General features: G+C 37.3%; 1 protein-coding gene across 1 annotated transcript; it reads right to left on the bottom strand.

Annotated features, from left to right (window-relative positions):
• Window positions 1–405: 405 nt before the first annotated feature.
• Window positions 406–20,209, bottom strand: LOC111052679 (putative mediator of RNA polymerase II transcription subunit 26). The gene is made up of 3 exons (XM_039420309.1): window positions 20,204–20,209; window positions 3,202–4,056; window positions 406–2,833 (listed from the first exon to the last, which is right to left on the bottom strand). The coding sequence occupies exons 1-3, from the start codon at window positions 20,207–20,209 to the stop codon at window positions 1,607–1,609; spliced, it is 2,088 nt and encodes a 695-aa protein (XP_039276243.1). The 3' UTR covers window positions 406–1,606.
• Window positions 20,210–20,454: the final 245 nt, after the last annotated feature.

Raw genomic sequence — 20,454 nt, 5'->3', positions numbered from 1 at the left:
TTTCTCGGGATAATCAACTTCGTTAAACAGAGGTTCGACTGTATTCCAAAATTTACTCTCTTCGATGTCTGCGGCTCTTCAAAATTGTTTAACTCTTACCAATATAACTGATGCATTAGTTGGAACACCGATATTTATGAATTTTCTTTCTTTCTGAGAGAGTATATTTTCCAGAAATATTCACTTCATTAGTGCGGGAGGACAAGATCATTAATGGGTTGTAGAGCCAAGCAGTGAGTATTAGCATAGAGAAACTAATACTATAGGCCTATTCCTTTATCTCTGGTATTCTATTGTATCTGATATCAGTTTAATTGGACCTGTATCCAAACTGAGATAATAATATCATCAAAATTGATAAATGCATGAGACGTTATTATAGTAGAAATAAACAGTACTGAAGTATCAATTTATTAAAAAGGCTTTATTGCAACACACACATTATTTACATATTTACAAAATAAATATTTCTAAGAATAAATTATTATCAAATCACAGAGGACATCTTATTGCGTATTCTTTATTTTATTGAGCATCTAACTTATTTATTGTTCTGATTTGATTTACGCTCTTTCATATTGGATCTATTTAATTAGTTCCAATCTTATATATCACTCAATACTACTAGCAATGGATTTGATTATTTGAACAGAAGATTATAGAAACTTGTCTAATCCTTCCAATGTTCCTTCTTCCTACCAATAACAAATAATAGCAATTATTATAATAATTTATACCTTCAATAAATAGAAATAAAATACGCAAGGCTTTCATCAATAATAAATTAATAATAATAATGATTGTCGATTTATGAATGAGATAAAAAAATATAGCTTACCAGTACATGTTTCCCAATAAATAATCTACTGTTGAATCAAATTCAACAATACTTATCATAAGCTTGGAAGAGTTCATTGACTATTAATGAGAACCTGAACTTTAATAAATGTTCAAATTTAATAGTGAAAGATGATTACCGTACCATACAATACAATTTTTCTTTATTTTGTCTTCTCCTTTTGTTGAAGTGACTTAGAGCTTGGAGAATGAATGCAGATCTTTAAATACTGTCATAATCCAATGACAGTGAATGATACATAACATACTGTTTGTAAGGATAGTAATGAAAATTCAATGATCCAATGGTCATGAATTGTTTACATTTTGTAAAAAATGATGAAGAAGTTGGGAATAATTCTCTTGTTCATCATAATATTCAAAAATATTTTTTTGAACTTGATGTTTGTGATACCAAGTACCTAGTTCACAGTTTGCATAGGCTATAATATACTCGTATTATACTATTCCTGCATACTATCATGAGCTTGTCAATAAATAATTTATGATTGTAGCTTTCATGATAATTATATGGTAATTCATATTCATAAATTAATATTGCTATCATAATAGTTATTACACATTTGTCATGGAAGCGCTTAATTTGTTTTTGGGAATACAAGCTCTGAAAAATGTCTGTATTCTCAATAAGAATTCAATTATTCAATTATTTGAGATAGTATTTTGAATTTTATAGTGATTTGAAGAAAAGTATTAAAGCCGCATACTCAACAGCCAGTCTTATGATCGTTTCTCAGAAAACTATTCTCTAGTTCCTCTTTGGTGTAATGCGTTCTCCAAACGACATACTCTGACTCAAAGTGTGCAATTTAGTGTTGCCATCATTGTCCATCGTCTGTGACTCTCCATCCTCCATATCGTCATCCTGCTCCTGAGCGTACTCATCCTCATATTCCTGATGATGACGTTCCTGTTTCGTGTTTTTATGCTGACTAATCGGTTTGTCATAGTAGGATGTCTCATAAATCTGCACAGACTTCTGTACTTGAACGTTGCCTTCATTTGAGGGAGATGAAACACTCTTCTCCTCCTTTTTGTTGTACTGTGGTGAGGGGCTATTGTGATTCATTGTCACCCCTCTCTCTCCTCCATCCTCCTCTTGTTCCTCCCCTCCTTCCTCTTCCTCCTCCTCTTCCTCCACTGTCTCCTCACCGTGGTTGTAGCCATTCTTGACAGAACTCTTCATCCCTGAAGCAGCCAGATGTGCCAAGGTTTGAGCAGTTTCTCGACTGGGCAAAGTTGTAGGCCTATAGACGGGATGATTCTTTGTGGTCACAATCTCCCTCTCCTCCTGATCTTCATAGTCCACCTGGTTGTCTACTGAATCTCCGGAACTGATTACCTTCTGAGGTTTGTTTGATTTGGACATGGTCATGTGTATCGAATTCTGGTTCGGCCTTACTGGGGATATAACTTGTCCTGGCTTCGTTTGGACACCTGTGTGTTTCTCAACAGCTCTTTTGTACTCGTAGTTTGTAGATCCCACGGGGTAACTGTCGCTCCCATAGGCACTTTGCTGAGTGCGTTCATCATAGTTGAACGTCTCGTATTGTGGATGGAAGTTTTGTGGCTCATGCTGGATCTCCTGGTGCTGATCAGATTCATACAGGTCATGGTTGTTCAGGTGCTGATCAACAGCTGATGGTGGGATCACCTCAAGCTGCTGCTGTTGTTGACTGTTGATCGTGTTAAAGATGTTGAACAGATCCTGAGCAGTCATTGTGCCGCTATGATCTTGATTCGACAAATGCTGCAGTTGTTCGGCCTGCTTCTCATTGTGTTGCTGCACTATCAGATCCAGGGGGAGCTGACCATTGCTTGGGAATGAGAAGGGATCATTGGTTGGTGGCACTCTGGGTGGTTTGATGCTAGGATCTGGATCTGGAGCGAAGTAGGATGGTTCACCCGGTTTGTGAGCAGTTTGATCCTCCATCACTCTATATGTTGTCAGGGGGATCAATCTTGAGGTGAGTGGTCACAACCGGTGTGTGGTCTGTGTGTAGTGGTCTTGAAGGCTGCGGTATCTTCATTTTCTGATGATGATGATGTTGATGATGCAGCTGTTGCTCTTGGACATGATGTGGTTGATAATGATTCACGTGTTCTGGGACATGTTTGACATGGTGTTGTTGCTCATGGATGTGGCTGTACTGGTGTTGTTGTTCCTGTACCTGATTGAACTGATTCTGTTGTTCATGAATGTGCTTCAGATGGTTTTGTTGCTCTTGTATGTGTTTGAGTTGCTCCTGCTGCTGAACATGTTTCAGATGCTCCTGTTGTTGAATATGTTTCAGATGTTCTTGTTGTTCCTTCAAATGTTTGAGATGCTCCTGCTGTTCATGCACATGTTTCAAAATGTTGTTGCTCCTCGATCTGTTTCAAGTGTTGTTGCTGTATCTGCTGCTTGATGTGGTGCTGATTCTTGTCGGCCAGGCTCAGATTTGGGGCAGGTATGGTGTGAATAGGTCCCTTGTCACCGTCATCCCTGATAAACTGCGAAGTCGACTGGAATGTTGTTGCAGGTGATGCATGGAAAGACTCCTTCACAGCGGGTGCTTTAAACGAGGTGGGCCCAGTCTTCCAAGAGGATTGTATCTTATGGGGCGCAATCGTGCTAAGGGATGGTGGTGGTCTATGCTGTTGAACGATGAACTCCCTGGGTGGACCCTGGTTATGGAAATGTTGGGGTGGTCCCTTAGGGGGTGGAGGTGGTGTAGGGGGTGGAGGTGGAGTGGGAGGCTGGGGAGGTCCTGGAATGTTGAAAGTTTGAGGTCCATGATTGAGGGGGACATGATGCAGATTTATGCCGTGACCATGAACTGGTCCATGGTGTGTTGGAGGAGGAGGTCCTTTCAATTGGAAACTGTGAGGAGGCAGCTGAGCAGACTGAGGAGGTGAGTGGAGAATATGGTTTGGAAGTGGACCATGAGGTGGACCACTCAGATGACTCCTGATTATTGATCCCCGATTAGGAGGGAACAGCAGATGTTCATTAGGTCCCTTGTTGACGTAGATCTGGGTGGGAGGTTTTGGTCCGTAGTGGATTTTGACAGGTGGAGGAGGTGGTGGAGGGGGTAGCCTCTCTTGATGGGTGCATAGCGGTTGGGTCCGTTCGAGATTGAGTCTGCTGAGCTGTAGATTGTCAGCAAAACGAAGACGACCAGGTAGATGTTGAGGCTTCTCTGCTGCCACTGCATTCTGTAGTATCAGGGATGAAATATTAACTTGAATATATTTTAGAGATGAGAATATATAAGTATTCTTCCCTCTCTGGTATTCTTCTCCTTCTTCTTCTTCATCTCCTTCTTCTTTTCCTTCTTCTCCTCTCCTTCTTTGCCTTCTTCTTCTTCTTCTTCTTCTTCTTCTTCTTCTTCTTCTTCTCCTCTTCTCATTCTTCTTCCTCTCCTTCTTCTCCTTCTTTTTCTTCTTCTTCTTCTTCTTCTTCTTCTTCTTCTTCTTCTTCTTCTTCTCTCCTCTTCTCCTCCTTCTTCTCTCTCCTATTCTTCTTCTTCTCTCTTCTCTTCTTCTCCTTCTCCTTCTCCTCGTTCTCCTCTTCTCCTTCTTCTTCTTCTTCTTCTTCCTCCTCTTCTTCTTCTTCTTCCTCATTTTTTCTTTTTCTTTCCCTTCTTCTTCTTCTTCTTCCTCTTTTCCTCCTCTTCTCCTTCTTCGTCTTCTTCTCCTTCTTCCTCTTCTTCTTTTTCTTCTTCTTTTCCTCCTCCTCCTCTTCATCTTCTTCTTCCTGTTCTCCTTCTTCTTCTTTTCCTCTTCTTCTTCTTCTCTCCTTCTTCTTCTTCTAGTAAAATATTATTGATGATTCTTTGTGCTCTAGAAATGATTCAATAAATTGTAATGTCTCTAATATTATCACATTCATCAAGAAAATAATTATATTATCTTCCAGTGATTGAATAATAAACCTTTCCAAAAGAGATTGCACATTCTGGAAGCTCTTCATATCTCTTCAAAGCCTAAAACGATTTGGCAACCGTATATATAGTTGGAAATTAATAGATATATCTGCGCTGTTTGAAGACAGACAAAGATAGGAAACCAATGTAAATCAGAAGCTGATTTTATAACGTGATTCTCTGTAATCTATGTAACTGAAGATTATTGGTTCTTACTTTGCATATTCACTAAGGCCCGCCGCAAAGTAGACCCACGAAAAGCAACACACGCCGTGGGATGTTTTGTAAACCATTGCTAGGCTTCTCTAGACATCTGTGTAATACATGCAATGAATAATTCACTTGTCAGCTGATTGATTATGAATAATGCCATAGCAATGGTTAACAAAATATCCCACGGCGTGGGTTGTTTTTCGTGGATTAGCGTGGGTCTACTTTCGGCGGGCCAAATGCTCCAGACTAATCAGATAATTCAAGAAACAATATTTGTTTTGTTGATAGAGTTACAAAACTGTAAGTTACTAAAACTCTTTGTTTATAAGTAGACTTGAGATGCGCGGGAACACTAGCGTCAGGTGATCAATTTTCATAACGGGAAGGAAAGTTGTGTGAGTGCGCCACACCAGATTTTTATGGATGTGATCTATCTTGTTTAAAAATAAAAAAAGGCCTTTGAAATGATGTGTCACACAATGGGTGTTAACATTATTTAAAATAGTCATATGTATGGGATATGACTCACTCTGTATCAGGCAAAAGAATGTACGTTCAAAAATCTACGTGTGTGTAACTGGCTTGAGTGTCATCACTTCAAAAGTGTTTATAGTTCAAAGTTTAAATTAATGGTGGATTAACAATAAATAATGGGATCAGAATAATCGAAAACCATGATCAGATACTAAGAAATGGATAATAATAATATCGAGTGACCTGACTGGCTCAGGTCTGGTGTCAGAGTTTTCAGGTCGCAACTGATCAATTTCTGGGCCTCTGACATGACCAAAACGACTGCTTTTTAGGCAGCCGGGACCGACAACTTTACTTAACGGCTTGTCCATCCGAAACACGGGAATGTTAGATCAATAGCTTGAAATGGATAAGAGCTTAACTTAGACCTTATATTCTTGTCAGGAATGAAAGAAGTTGTTTCGCTAGATTCTTCAGATCAATGATAAAAGTACAATCAGTCCTGTTTACAAAGCAACCATACTCTCACACGACAAAATATAGAGTAGCTACTTTTTCTAGAAGAAAGTGCTGTATGTTTACTTAGCAGTAAGTTATCATTGGAAAAGGAAGAATGGAGAAGCAGCAAGTTTTGGTTTGCCATGCCCTGGCTTGCCTTGGTTTCCTAGTTGAGAAACTGGATCAGTTTAGCTTGTTTTTAGAGCGTCCAATCACGTCTATTTCACAAGATTAGCTTTCTTCATCCGTTTAACCGATACAACAACATACTGCCAAGTTCATCTTATCTTCTTCCTATACTTGTACTTGCTCTTCTGTCCTTTTCTCCTCTTTCTTTTTCATAGTTTTCCCTTCTATCTACTCCTTCGTTATCAATTTTTCACTGTTGCAGCTCAACGACATTTTACCAGGTTAATCTCATCCTTTTTGTGTTTTTCCACTTGCTCTTTTATACTTTTCTTCTCCTCTTTCCTTTTCCGAGTTTTTCCTTCTGTCTACTCCTTTTTATCCATTTTTCATTGTCGCTACTTATCTCTTGTTTCTCCTTTGTGTTTTTTTCCTTTGTCTTGTTTCTCATCCTCTTTGTGTTTTTCCACTTGCTCTTTTATACTTTTCTTCTCCTCTTTCTTTTTCCTAGTTTTTCCTTCTGTCTACTCCTCCATTATCCATTTTCCATTGTCGCTACTTATCTTTTGTTTCTCCTTCTCTATTGTTGCTATTTTCATTCTTCTCCCATCTTCTGAATCAAAACCTACTGTTTTTTCACCCAAAATGACTCGCATCTCTCCTTTATCTTTCACTAGCCGTCAGGCTCGCTTCGCTTACCAAATCCGGTCTATCCAGAGGGCTCCGCCCTGACTGGATCGTCCAAAAATGAGATCAGCGGGCTCGCTTTGCTCGCCTGCATTTTTCATTTGAGCATGCTTCATTCTATCAGAAAGTCAAAGTCAAAGCTGAGCTTCTGTAGTAAATTGGAACATTTTCTGTTCATTTGTTCTCGATAAAGCTTAGAAAGGTAAACAAAGGACCTTTGTTTATTAAGTTGAGAATCTTGACAATCATAAATCTTTATATATACACTGCTCTAATACATGTAAAAACAAAGGTAGAGAAAATTCCAAGACATACCATACATTCTTATGCAACAAGAAATAAGAATAGACTGAATATACCATTCCAAAGGCTTTCAAAGTCAATGAATAGCTACAATATTATTGGTCTGAAACTGTACAATAAGTTACCTCTAAGCTTAATAAATGAGTCTACAGATAGATTTAAAATGAAACTTTTCAACTGGTTAGTGAAAACACCAATGTATTCTATACAAGAATTCTTGGATTCCGATATGATTATTGAGGTTTGATTCCTTGATTGCTTAAAGCTTTTCTCTCTTGTTTTAACATTTTGACAGGGCCTTGTTTGTACTGTTGTTTGTATAGTGATGAATATTTGAATTCTTCTGGGCTTACTTTAGATGTAGTTATGCTTATGTGTTTATATATGTATATCGTATATACTTTCAATTACATTAACTTATAACCTTCTGACTTGCATAATGTTAGTATAGTTTTGACTTTGTCTATTGCCAAATGTTGCTTAATGACAATAAAAATTTATTTATTTATTTGTTTAAAGCCCAAAAAACACTGGAAAAAACGCAGATTTTGGGCGTATCTTTGGATTTTTTTTTCAAATCCGTTCTTAGTGCGCCTCTAAAGGGCCAACTGAACATACCTACCAAATTTGATCGTTTATGGGCCGGTAAATTTTTAGTTTTGCAAGTGAGTGAGTGAGTGAGTGAGTCAGTCAGTCAGTCAGTGAGTGAGTGCCATTTCGCTTTTATATATATAGATTCATCATTTTCGCTACTTATATCTTGTTTCTCCTTCTTCATCGATTTTCTATTGTTGGAACTTTTATTCTTCTCCCGACTTTAGCATCTCTTCTTTTTCTTTCATTTTTGCTTTCAGTCTCCTTCATCTCCCACTTTCATTCTCCTTTTACGGTGTGTAAATGTCTCCTTTCCGGCAGGGGGGGCGGCTCCAGAACGGTTCCTCGGGAGGGGTGCATCCATGGAGAAAATTTATGGAACTTCCATTCAACTTCAATCTTCAATCACCCCCCTCCATAATTTTATCACACGTTTTTAAGAACACTTTTTCAAATACGAACGTTTTTTATCCGTGAAATAGATGGAATTCTATTTATTTTATTACTGCTAAATTCTCAATTGAAAAAAAATGAAGATGACTGATCGAGGTACAAAGCTAAGCTGTTTTCATAGGATGCATTAACAATGACTTACTTTTTTGAAATTCATTTAAAACAAAAGTAACCTAGATATAAAGAAAATAAAAATCTGAGTACCCTTTTTTTACTTTCCTTGCCCTATTTAGAATAGAATAGAATAGAATAGAATAGAATTGTTTATTGATCAACAAATAACATAATATATATGGATCGTGTCAAGTTAAAAACTACAAATAAAAAATAAATAGGCTATAATAGGTACAGTCATGCCATGAGAAAATGTCTTAAATTAGTCGCGACAATAAGTTATTCCGTACAAGCAGGCAAAACAAGGTGAGCAGTTCAATCTCATTTTAAAGTTAACATGTGTAAATTTAACATTGCAATATTTGACTTTCGAGATATTCCATACACATATATCGAGATATTACCATAGGTGAGGAAAGTATTGGTTTCCAAAAAAAATTAAGGTACCCAATTTCTAAATGTCTATACGTTTCAAGGTCCCCTGAGTCTAAAAAAGTGGTTTTCGGGTATTGGTCTGTATGTGTGTGTGTGTGTGTGTGTGTGTTGTGTGTGTGTGTGTGTGTGTGTGTGTGTGTGTGTGTGTGGTGGTGTGTGTGTGTGTGTTGTGTGTGTGTGTGTGTGTGTGTGTGTGTGTGTGTGTGGTGTGTGTGTGTGTGTGGTGTGTGTGTTGTGTTGTGTGTGTGTGTGTGGTGTGTGTGTGGTGTGTGTGTGGGTGTTGGGGTGTGTGTGTGTTGTGTTGTGTGTGTGTGTGTGTGTGGTGTGTGTGTGTGTGTGTGTGTGTGTGTGTGTGTGGTGTGTGTGTGTGTGTGTGTGTGTGTGTGTGTGTGTGTGTGTGTGTGTGTGTGTGTGTGGTGTGTGTGTGTGTGTGTGTGTGTGTGTGTGTGTGTGTGTGTTGTGTGTGTGTGTGTGTGTTGTGTGTGTGTGTGTGTGGTGTTGTGTGTGTGTGTGTGTGTGGTGTGGTGTGTGTGTGTGTGTGGTGTGTGTTGTGTGTGTGTGTGTGGTGTGTGTGTGTGTGGTGTGTGTTGTGTGTGGTGTGTGTGTGTGGTGTGTGTGGTGTTGTGTGTGTGTGTGGTGTGTGTGTGTGTGTGTGTGTGTGTGTGGTGTGTGTGTGTGTGTGTGGTTGGTGTGTGTGTGTGTGTGTGTGTGTGGTGTGTGTGTGTGGTGTTGTGTGTGTGTGGTGTGTGTGTGTGTGTGTGTTGTGTGTGTGTGTGTGTGTGTGGTTGTGTGTGTGTGTGTGTGTTGTGTGTTGTGTGTGTGTGTGTGTGTATGAGTGTATGTGCGTCTGTGAACACGATATCTCATCTCCCAATTAACGGAATGACTTGAAATTTGGAACGTAAGGTCCTTCCAATATAAGGATTCGACACGAACAATTTCGATCAAATGCGATTCAAGATGGCGGCTGAAATGGCGAAAATGTTCTCAAAAACAGGGTTTTTCGCGATTTTCTCGAAAATGGCTCTAACGATTTTGATGAAAGTTATATCTGAAATAGTCATCTATAAGCTTTATCAACTGCTACAAGTCCCATATCTGTAAAAATTTCAGGAGATCCGCCCCATCTATGCAAAGTTTGATTTTAGAATCTCAATTATCAGGCTTCAGATACAATTTAAACAAAAACTTTTGAGTGGAATGGATTGAGCATGAGAATCTCTACAATTAATGTTGGGTAACTTTTTCACCTAAAATTAAAAATAAGCTTGATATCCGAGAAAATGTGATTATCCAATTGCAAACTGTTGGCAACTGTTGATTCTATTAAATGATTCACTATGAAGAGATAGCAGACCTCATGTGTGTCTCCAGCGTTATTACCCTGTCACCAGCCGGCTCAAATCTTTGAATAGTACTTGAGATGCGCGGGAACACTAGCGTCAGGTGATCAATTTTCATAACGGCAAGAGTGCGCCACACCAAATTTTTGAAATGTTTTATCACATCATGGTTCGGACAGATGCCATTTTCAAGTGATATGAAGTAAATAAATGAATAAATACTACTGGAAGATTCTTATTTTGATCATTTATGTTAGTGTATGAATACACTATGATCAAAATAAGAATCTTCCAGTAATATTTATTTATTTATTTACTTCATATCACTTGAAAATGGCATAAATGTCCGAAACATGTTGTGATAAAATATTTTAAAATAAGGGTACTAAGATTTTTATTTTCGTTTATATTTATATTACAAGTAGCCCTATACAGGAAAGAGATAAAAAAGTAACCTACTCTGAATATTGTTAAATATTGGAAAAATTAAGAATACTATGGCAGTTTTTGTTTAATACAGTTGAAATAACGACCACCATTCATCAATCAATAAACCCACACGGCTTGATTGATTGAATTCATGTGGTGATTGAACAATCGCCAACCGGGAAATCGGGGAGAATCCAGTAATAATAATAATATTATTTATTTATTCATTTATTTATTTATTAGATAGAGCAAACAATACAATAGTCGGAAAAGAAAAAACAGGCTATTGCCCAAAACTTCTTCAATTTCCTGATTTTGTCACAAATCGTCCAAATATTATGTAGGTTATGTTACTTCAATGTCAACACCAAATCTTCAATCTGAAACTATGAATCAGAATAAAACAAAGAACTTCAAATTCAGATAGATTGAACTTCCGTTAAAACAAAAACCAAACTTCAAATATTCACAAAATATAGAATAAAATCACTTAAATTTTGAGCTCGAAAATATCACTTTCACCATAGCTACAACAGCTGTGTTTTACAGGTAGAACATTCTTCTTCAACCAAACGAAAATTTCAACCAGTCAAACGAACCTTTTTTATCCTCCCTTCCTTATCAATCTTTTATTCGCCTATCAATCCTTCATTTTTTCTCTTCGTACAAGATTCTCAAAACCTCCTTTAATCTCATACTCCTATTTTATTTTACTTACTCCTTTGCCGCAAACCGGTGTAAAGGCAGAGTGGTCGGCCTACATTTATCCCAAAACCAGTTCACTGTTCTCCGCGTATCTTATTCTCTATCCGTGCTGAATGATGATAGACTACTGATAAACGTGAAAGTAAATACAGTAACTGACTGCAAAGTAGAAGAGATAGTAGCCTATTTAATCAAATTATGGAGAAGATGATGGAGATGAAAATGACGAGGAAGAAGATGTGGTCGAGAAACTTGAAGAAATATAATAATAATAATATAATAATAATATAATAATAATAATAATAATAATAAGAAGAAGAAGAAGAAGAAGAAGAAGAAAGAGTAGAAAAAAATAATACCGAAGACAGGAAAGTGCAATTAGAGCAGTAGATGTACTTGTAATTGGTCATGTTTAGTGGTCAAACACAAAAGGAAAATGAAGAAGGCAAAAGTTGAAGAAATGAAGAAGAAGTAAAAACGAAGAAGGTGAAATGAGAGCAGTCTGCGATGCAAGTGAAGTTTGGCGGTCAAGGTTGTTCATTAGTGGGTCTTGGCTGGCCGCTGGCAACATAACATATAATATCACTCTCTCACTCACACTCTCACTCTCTCTTACTCTCTCTCTCTCTCTGAATAGAGAGATTTGAATCTGAATCTCTCTCTCACATGTGTGGCAGGTGGCAGATCAGTTTACATTCAGCAAGGAAATGAAGATAGATGAAAGACTGCTTAGTCCACTTACATATTCTTCTTCTTTTTTTCTTCTTCTTCTTCTTCTTCTTCTTCTTCTTCTTCTTCTTCTTCCTCCTCCTCCTCCTCCTCTTACCCACGTATTCCTCCTCTCAGCCTACTTCTTCTCCTCCTACTACTCCTCCTCCTCTAACTCCTTTTTCACTACCTTCTACTGTTACACCTCATTCTCCTCATCCTTTCCTTCTCCTCCTCATCCTCCTTCTCCCACTCCTTCTCCTCCTTCTGCACCCTTCCCCACTCCATCTATCTTTCTCTTACTTCCTCTTGAATGAATTAAATTATTACCTGAATTTGATGATTACTTCTGCGATGTCACCTTCTCCTTCGTCTTTTTTTTCTTCTTCCTCTGCTCCTCCTCCTTATCCTCCTTTATCTTCCTCTTTATCATCTTTCCTCCCCCTTCTTCACCTCCTCTTCATCTCCCTTCTTCTCATTCATTACCAAGTTCTCCATCATCAGTCATTCTTCTTCATATTTCTTTTATTCTTCTTCCTAATTGTACTGCTCTTCCCTTCCTCCCCCACTGTTTATCCTCTTCCTTTTTCTCCTCCTCCTCTTCTTTCCCTTCCCCCTCTACCTCCTTCTCCTTCTCCACCTTCTTCTCCTCCTTCTCCCATTCCTCCACCTCGTCCTCTCCATCTTCTTATTCCTCCTCCTCTGCTGCTTCTCCTCATTATCCTTCTTCTCCACCTCATCCTCCATCTTCTTCTCTTTTCACTTCTCCATCATCTTCTTCTCACTTCTCCTGACTGTTAGATCCATCTAAATATTGTACCATAGAGAAAAGATAGAAATATGATTATGCACACTTCATTCTCGTCTTGTTTCCTTGTTCTTATTTATCAACTTCTTCTTTTTCTTCCTCTTCTGCTCTGATTCGACTACGCCCGGACATTCATCAACACTTTCCCTGCCCACCAACTTCCGACTTCCGGTATGCACTGCCACCCAGATACGTCATTCACCTACTTTATGCAAACTCACTTCGACTAAATTGTTCCACTAGAATCTATAATTACCGTACTTTGCTAAACTGGATCGCTTTCTTCTTTTTCTCTCCTGATTAGTTACAATTCGACTAAAAATGTGTAAGTTACGTTGAAACTGTGAACTAAGTTTTCATTTTCCCCATGATAGGTAACATCTCGAAAGAAACATGTTTTGAATAATGTTTTTCTCAAATTATTGATAAGTAAAAAGAGAGAAGAACTAGGAATAAGGTATAGATAAAAGCGAAATGGCACTCACTCATTGACTGACTGACTAACTCACTCGAAGAACTGAAAGTCTACCGAAACAAAAACGTTCAAATTTGGTAGGTATGTTCAGTTGGCCTTTTAGAGGCGCACTAAAAAATCTTTTGGCAATATTAACTCTAAGGGTGGTTTTTAAGGGTTGAAAGTTCGTCTTTTAGCATGTATATTCTTCTTATTTTCTCAATTATAATTGTAAATTGTCCATACCATATGTTAATATAGAACTATAATCTAGAGAGAGTACCTCTTCGAAACAGTTGTTAACTGGTAACTAAATTAATAATTTGGTCAGGTTGGCATTAAGTTAAGTTGACTTTGTTAGGTTGGCACCAAGTTGAAGATTGAAATGCATTTATTGCGGAAAAATTGATTGGGCACTGCTACTTCAATCAGAGCTATTCCTGGGAATATTTATTACTATAGCCGTCAGGCTCGCTTTGCCCGCCATATCCGTTTAGCCAGACGTTTAGTCTGGACCCCCGACTGGATCGTGCAACATATAATAAAAATGCTCAAATGAAAAATGCAGGCGAGCCTGCACATCTTATTCTTGGACGATCCAGTCGGGGGTCCAGGGGGCGGAGCCCCCTGGCTAGATGGACATGGCGAGCGAAGCGAGCCTGACGGCTAGTAAAGTATAGAAGAATCTACTGTAGTGAGGTCCACGTTATAATGGCCGTGGAAAAAGGTAGGAGAAAAACTTTGTCTTGTCAATGCCTTCTATAGACGGTAGCTGATACGGGGTCATTGATGTAATATTAACTGCTCATTCTCGTTTAAAATAATCAATTATATTTTTTAAGCAAGAAATAATATTTCTCAATAATTTCATGATGAATTTTCATAATTATGATAAAATATTTTGTTAATTAATTATCAATTCTACATTGCTGAAAGACCATCTGGCAACAAAGCAAAGCGAGAAAAAGATAGCGCTATCCGCTTTGTTGAATGATAGACAGAGATAGCCACACCAATGTTAACCAAATTCCGCCAATAACGTGGACCACACTCTAGGAATAAGGTATAGAAGAATCTACTGGTTTATAGGCCGAAATTCTGCTCTTTCAATCTACTACGAGATACTCATATACAAGCAAGATTTCTGGGGCCACTCTCGTGTTTCGGTTGGACACGGTAAACCGTCGGTCTCGCTGCGTAATAGCAGTCGTTAGATCATCTCAGAGCCCCTGAAATTGATGAGGTACGACCTGAAAACTCTGATAACAGACCTCATCAAAAGACTATCAAAAGAATAATAACTACTCCATTTGATAAGTTTCTCAAGTCAAGGTCTAAACAAGAAATTTTCGTATTGAAACAGTAGAATATTTTCTAAAAATATGACTAATTCATGCATTAAATTCGTGATATTCTTGAGGTGCGTACAGATTTACGCGCCGCGAACATGAGCAATCCACTTTTAATCAGCTGATGCCAAGCTATTTCTGTATCTTACCGTTTCTGTAAAAAACAGATATAGTAAGCTGATTAAAAGTGAATTGCTCATGTTCACGGCGCGTATATCTGTACGCACCTTTAGACAATACTCTAGTGTTATTTTTTATGCTTTACATGGGTCTGATTAAAAAATTAAACTACTGAAATCTTGAAGAATTCAAATTAGGCTGATAACCATCCTCGGTAAATTGAAAATCTATTTTTGCAAAATTTAAAGTTGATCAGTCCAGTGGTTCAGACGTGATGATGCGTCATTTGTGAATTTCCTACCCCGCACTTGTATAACACAATTCTTTCTTCTATTATATTATAGCATAGAGTAAGGAAACTAATCTTTATCTCTGACTAGCCGTCAGGCTCGCTTCGCTCGCCATATCCGTCTAACCAGGGGGCTCCGCCCCCTGGACCCCCGACTGGATCGGCCAAAAATGAGATCAGCGGGCTCGCTTCGCTCGTTTGCATGTAGACCTCAGCGGAACCTCTGTACCGAATTTGAACGTATTATGTCAATTTGATCACGAAAAACACCTGTTACTATATCGGCGTATCTTTGGCGAACAAAATTCTTCCACCTCAGCTAAACCTGTGTACTGAATTTTTTCAAATATATTTCCATCAATTATTGAATAAGGTGAGGAAACGCAGAAATGCTGAGAAAACGCTAATTTTGGCTAATTGAATAAATTGGTATTTAGGAGGTCCTGGATAAATGCATTTCAATCTTCAACTTGGTGCCAACCTAACAAATTCAACTCAACTCAATGCCAACCTGACAAAATTTTTAATTTAGTTACCAGAACAACTGTTTCGAAGAGGTACTCTCTCTAGATTATAGTTCTATATTAACATATGGTATGGACATTTCAATTATAACAATTTTAAGATATTGGAATAAGAAGAATATACATGTTAAAAGAACTTTAAACCCCCCTAAACCACCCTTAGAGTTAAAATATCGCCAAAAGATTTCTTAGTGCGCCTCTAAAGGACCAACTGGATTTGCGCCACACCAGATTTTTTAAAATCATTTCCCAATTACAACTACTGACAACCTACCAAATTTGAACGTTTTTGGTCCGGTAGATTTTTAGTTCTGTGAGTGAGTGAGTCAGTCAGTCAGTGAGTGAGTGCCATTTCGCTTTCATATATATAGATAGAGTAAGAAAACTAATCTTTATCTCTGACTATAGATTATAAATTATAGATAAATATCACTATATATCACCTAATACAGTATCTGAAGAAAGTTTCGATTAATTGCTATGATAAACTCAATCGAAAGGCAACATAAAATAGTGCTAATGCATTCGATTATCAATCAACCTATATGGCCTGATTCGCTCCATTGCGTAAAATTGTAATGAAAGTTCAAAGTAGCGTAATAGGATGTATGGGACTCCAACAGACGTGACATGATGTCTACACTTTCTGCTGGTTGATTACTGCCAATAGAACTTTCTATGCAAACGACATTTCACTACTTTTCATTTCACTTTTCGTTTCTAACTTGACATTTCAAAATGTTTTGGACTAAACTAGCAGAGAGAAAATAGCTTCCACCTGAATGTGATATTCTTGAATTGAATTATTTGTAATGCATTCAAATAGATGAATTTTTGATTAAGCTCTTCCTGAAAATCGGAGAAGTTTTTATTTTATGTTCTACATCCTGTATTGGGAATTCACGTGAAGTATTGAAAACTGAGTGCCGGTTGCACAAAAGACGGTTTAATTTTAAACTCGATTAATTCCACGAGAGCCAATCAGAGAATATTGGGAATTCACGTGAGGTTAAGTATTGAAAACTGAGTGCCGGTTGCACAAAAGACGGTTTAATTTTAAACTTGATTAATTCCACGAGAACCAATCAGAGAAAATACCTTATCTGATTGGTTCTCGTGAAGTTAATCACTTAGGCTTTTGTGCAACCGGGCCTCGATCTTTAGAGAACTCGTTCTTTGCATGAGAAATCTCACTACTTATTATGTAGTTTTCATTCCACTTTGTGTCTCTGAAATCAGTTCACTCGAAGAAGAAACTAGATAGGAAAAAAATGCTCTCCCATGTGTATAGTGAGGTCCACGTTATAATTACAGTGTTTCGTTAGCAATCCTTGTCTATCATTCAACAAAGCTGATAGCGCTATCTCTTTCTCGCTTTGCTCTGTTGCCAGATCGTCTTTTAACAATGTAGAATTAATAATTAATCAAGAAATATTTAATCCTTAATTTGAAAATTCATTATGAAAATATAATTTATTGCTTAATAGAATATATAATTGATTATTCTAAACGAGAATGAACAGATAAAATTACATCAATAAACCTGTATCAGCTACCGTCTATAGAAGGCATTGACAAGACAGAGGATCGGCAACGTTGGTTTTCTATCTTTCTCCACTGCCATTAAAACGTGGACCTCACTATAAATGTGATAATCTTGCAATGAATTGATTCTACACTCTATTGATGAACATTTTAATAATGGAAATATTCCCGCTCTTAAAATACCTTACCAGTTACCTAATATTTAACAACAAACAAAATCATCAAACTCTAATGGACTGAACTCTTAAACAGGTTATGAATGGAGCCATCTGATTGGATGATTGGTGATAAGCTGAGCATTCAAAATGGAAGGCTGTCATTGGCCGAGACAATACACACCTATTATGGGCGGTGCTTGCAAATAGTAGTTGAAAGCTAAAGATGCGTACAAATTTACGCGCTGCGAACATGTGCAATTCACTTTCAATCAGCTGATGCCAAGCTTTTTATATCTGTATCTTACTGTTACTGTAAAAATACAGATATAATCAGCTGATTAAAAGTGAATTGCTCATGTTCGCGGCGCGTATATCTGTACGCACTTTAATACTAGCATCTTGTTTAATGTTCTGTCTATGCTGAGAGACATAAATAAACAAATTCAATAATAACACTCCAATTACTCATGCCCAAGCATACGGATATAATGCTTGTGAAAATAATATAATAAAATCAAAATTCAACATGAAAGGACAAAATTCAAAGAACAAGGACGTCAACCTGGGTAGAGGGGGTATTCACATTAGTCAAGTTTACTTGCATTCAAGCTATTTTCAAGCCAGTAAAAGACTTATTAAATGTATTTTGTTATCTTAGAGACTAAGAATTATATAATACTAGCCGTCAGGCTCGCTTCGCCTGCCATATCTAGCCGTCAGGCTCGCTTCGCCTGCCATATCTAGACTGGATCGTCCAAATGTGAGATCAGCGGGATCGCTCCGCTCGCCTGAATTTTTCATTTGAGCATGCTTCATTCCATCAGAAAGTGAAAGTACTGAGAAAACGCAGAAAAGCTAGGAAAAACGTTGGAAAAACGCTGATTTTGGGCGTATCTTTGATGAAATATTGAAGTCACCTATCACGAAATTTTTAGACCCTAGCTAAACCTCTGTTCCAAATTTGAACATTTTCTGTCTATTACTTGACGAAAGAACTGGGAAAACGCTGATTTTGAGCGTATTTTTGGCGTTATTTCAAATTCCTTCTAACACAACATCATTACACCCCAGCTGAGCTTCTGTAGTAAATTTGAACATTTTCTGTTCATTTGTTCTCAATGAAGCTGAGAAAGCGCAAAAAAACGCTGGAAAAACGCTAATTTTGGGCGTATCTTTGGCGTTATTTCAAATTCCTTCTAACACAACATTATTACACTCTAGCTTAGCTTCTGTACTAAATTTGAACAATTTCTGTTCATTTGTTCTCGATAAATCTGAGAAAAAGCAAAAAAAAGGCTAATTTTGGGCGTATCTTTGACGTTATTGCGTAAATTCCTTCTAACACAACATTATTACACCCCAGCTGAGCTTCTGTACTAAATTTGAACATTTTCTGTTCATTAGTTCTCGATAAAGCTGAGAAAACGCTAAACAACGCTGGAGAAACGCTGATATTGGACGTATCTTTGGAAATTTTTCCAAATCCGTTCTTAGTGCGCCTCTAAAGGGCCAACTGTACATACCTACCGAATTTGAACGTTTTTGGTTCGGTAGATATTTAGTTATGCTAGTGAGTGAGTCAGTGAGTGCCATTTCGCTTTTATATATATAGATACGGTCCGAATGATATGAATAAGTTCTATAACATAATATATACACCAACAACAAACAACAACATTATGTACAGTTTTTGTAGTTGGGATACATTAGACATTAGTTACTGCAACTGTGATAATCTATGATATAATAAAGGAAAGAACTGGCTTTCACACACACGTACGGGATAGGAAATTCATGAATGACGCAATATCACGTCTAAACTACTGGACTGAAATTAACTTGAAATTTTGCTTAAGGTGCGTACAGATTTACGCGTCGCGAACGTGAGCAATTCACTTTCAATCAGCTGATGCCAAGCTTTTTATATCTGTATCTTACCGTTTCTGTAAAAATACGGATATAGTCAGCTGATTAAAATTGAATATTGCTCATGTTCGCGGCGCGTATATCTGTACGCATCTTTATAGATTCTTAATTTGCCGAGGATGGCTTAGGCAAATTTTAAAATTTTGAAGTTTGCAGTAGGTCAAGTTTTTAGTTTATCACGTTTTTTATTAGACCCTTGCGGAGCACGGGTTACCTACCAGTTGTTAGTAAATCCTGTACCAGTCAAGGGCAAAAGTTTACCTCAGTTTCCACGTTTCTGCCTCATCTTCCATTTACAGGAAAAGTCTTCTTAATTTGAATAAGGTTATGAGTCGAGGACTATAATTAAGCGATAATTGCTACTGTCCAGTAGTACAGATTTAATTGGAGTTCACCAGACTTCTTCGATCTTCAATACACAGCAACGTTGTGAAGTGGGCCAAGCCCAAGCTTGAATTAACTAGAACAGTCGGCTCTTCTCCACACAAGTAGAATAGGCATAATTATTAGAATCTGATTTCCTTGACTTTGACCTTAACACTATCTGGATAAAATATCAGAATAGTAGACAAAACAGTTAAGAATGCAGAGAATCTTGGCTAGAATAGTTGAATAACTGTTCTTGTAGAATCAGGAATTTTCTGGTGACAGATGTTTATCTTCGAAAAGAATATTATGAAAAAAGGTTCTAACAGTGCTGATAGTATCTGGGTGAGAGATAGCAATCTACTTTATCGAAGAGAGGAGATATCAACAAGGGTTTTTGTCAACAGGACAACCAAAGAGGCGTTTTCAGCTTCAATACGTTTCCAAACTTCATTTGACAATAAACATTTCCTGTTACAAGTAATTAAACAACAATTACACAACATTTTATAAAGTTGAACATAACCTGTTTTCTGGACTATTTTAATGGATCAAAATTCCGGGGAGGAGCAGTTTTGGGCCGTGCCTCAGTGCCTGTTGATCCTCCACCAAATTATTCTAAAGAAAAAGGTGAAAAAGTGAAAAATTATTCTAAAGAGAAATTATTCTAAAGAATAATTTTGTATCATTGAATCAATAAAAGAATATCAAAATTTAGTCGTTCCTATTCGATATGAAAGTATCTCATTCGTTCATCTTCTCTCCAAGTTCAACACTGAAATCGTCCCTATAACCTCTCATCTTCGTTGCACATACCTCCATTCTGAAATAATATAATACGGCATTCTTATCTCTCACATGGGACCTTTCACTAGTAATTAAACCACAATTACTACAGCTATATCATTAGTGAGCCAGGGGACTCCGCTCTTATCAGATAATAGTGGATGAGAGTAGTATATGATTACACATACTTGTATATCTTGATAAAAGATAATAATTGTATCATTAGATTTTTTCAAGATCTTACAATACAGCAAAATTATAGATGAATTTACATAATATAT

Source organism: Nilaparvata lugens, chromosome 2 (genome assembly GCF_014356525.2).
Source record: "Nilaparvata lugens isolate BPH chromosome 2, ASM1435652v1, whole genome shotgun sequence".
Classification (NCBI taxonomy): Eukaryota; Metazoa; Arthropoda; class Insecta; order Hemiptera; family Delphacidae; genus Nilaparvata; species Nilaparvata lugens.
This window is presented reverse-complemented; position numbering and strand designations above follow the sequence as displayed.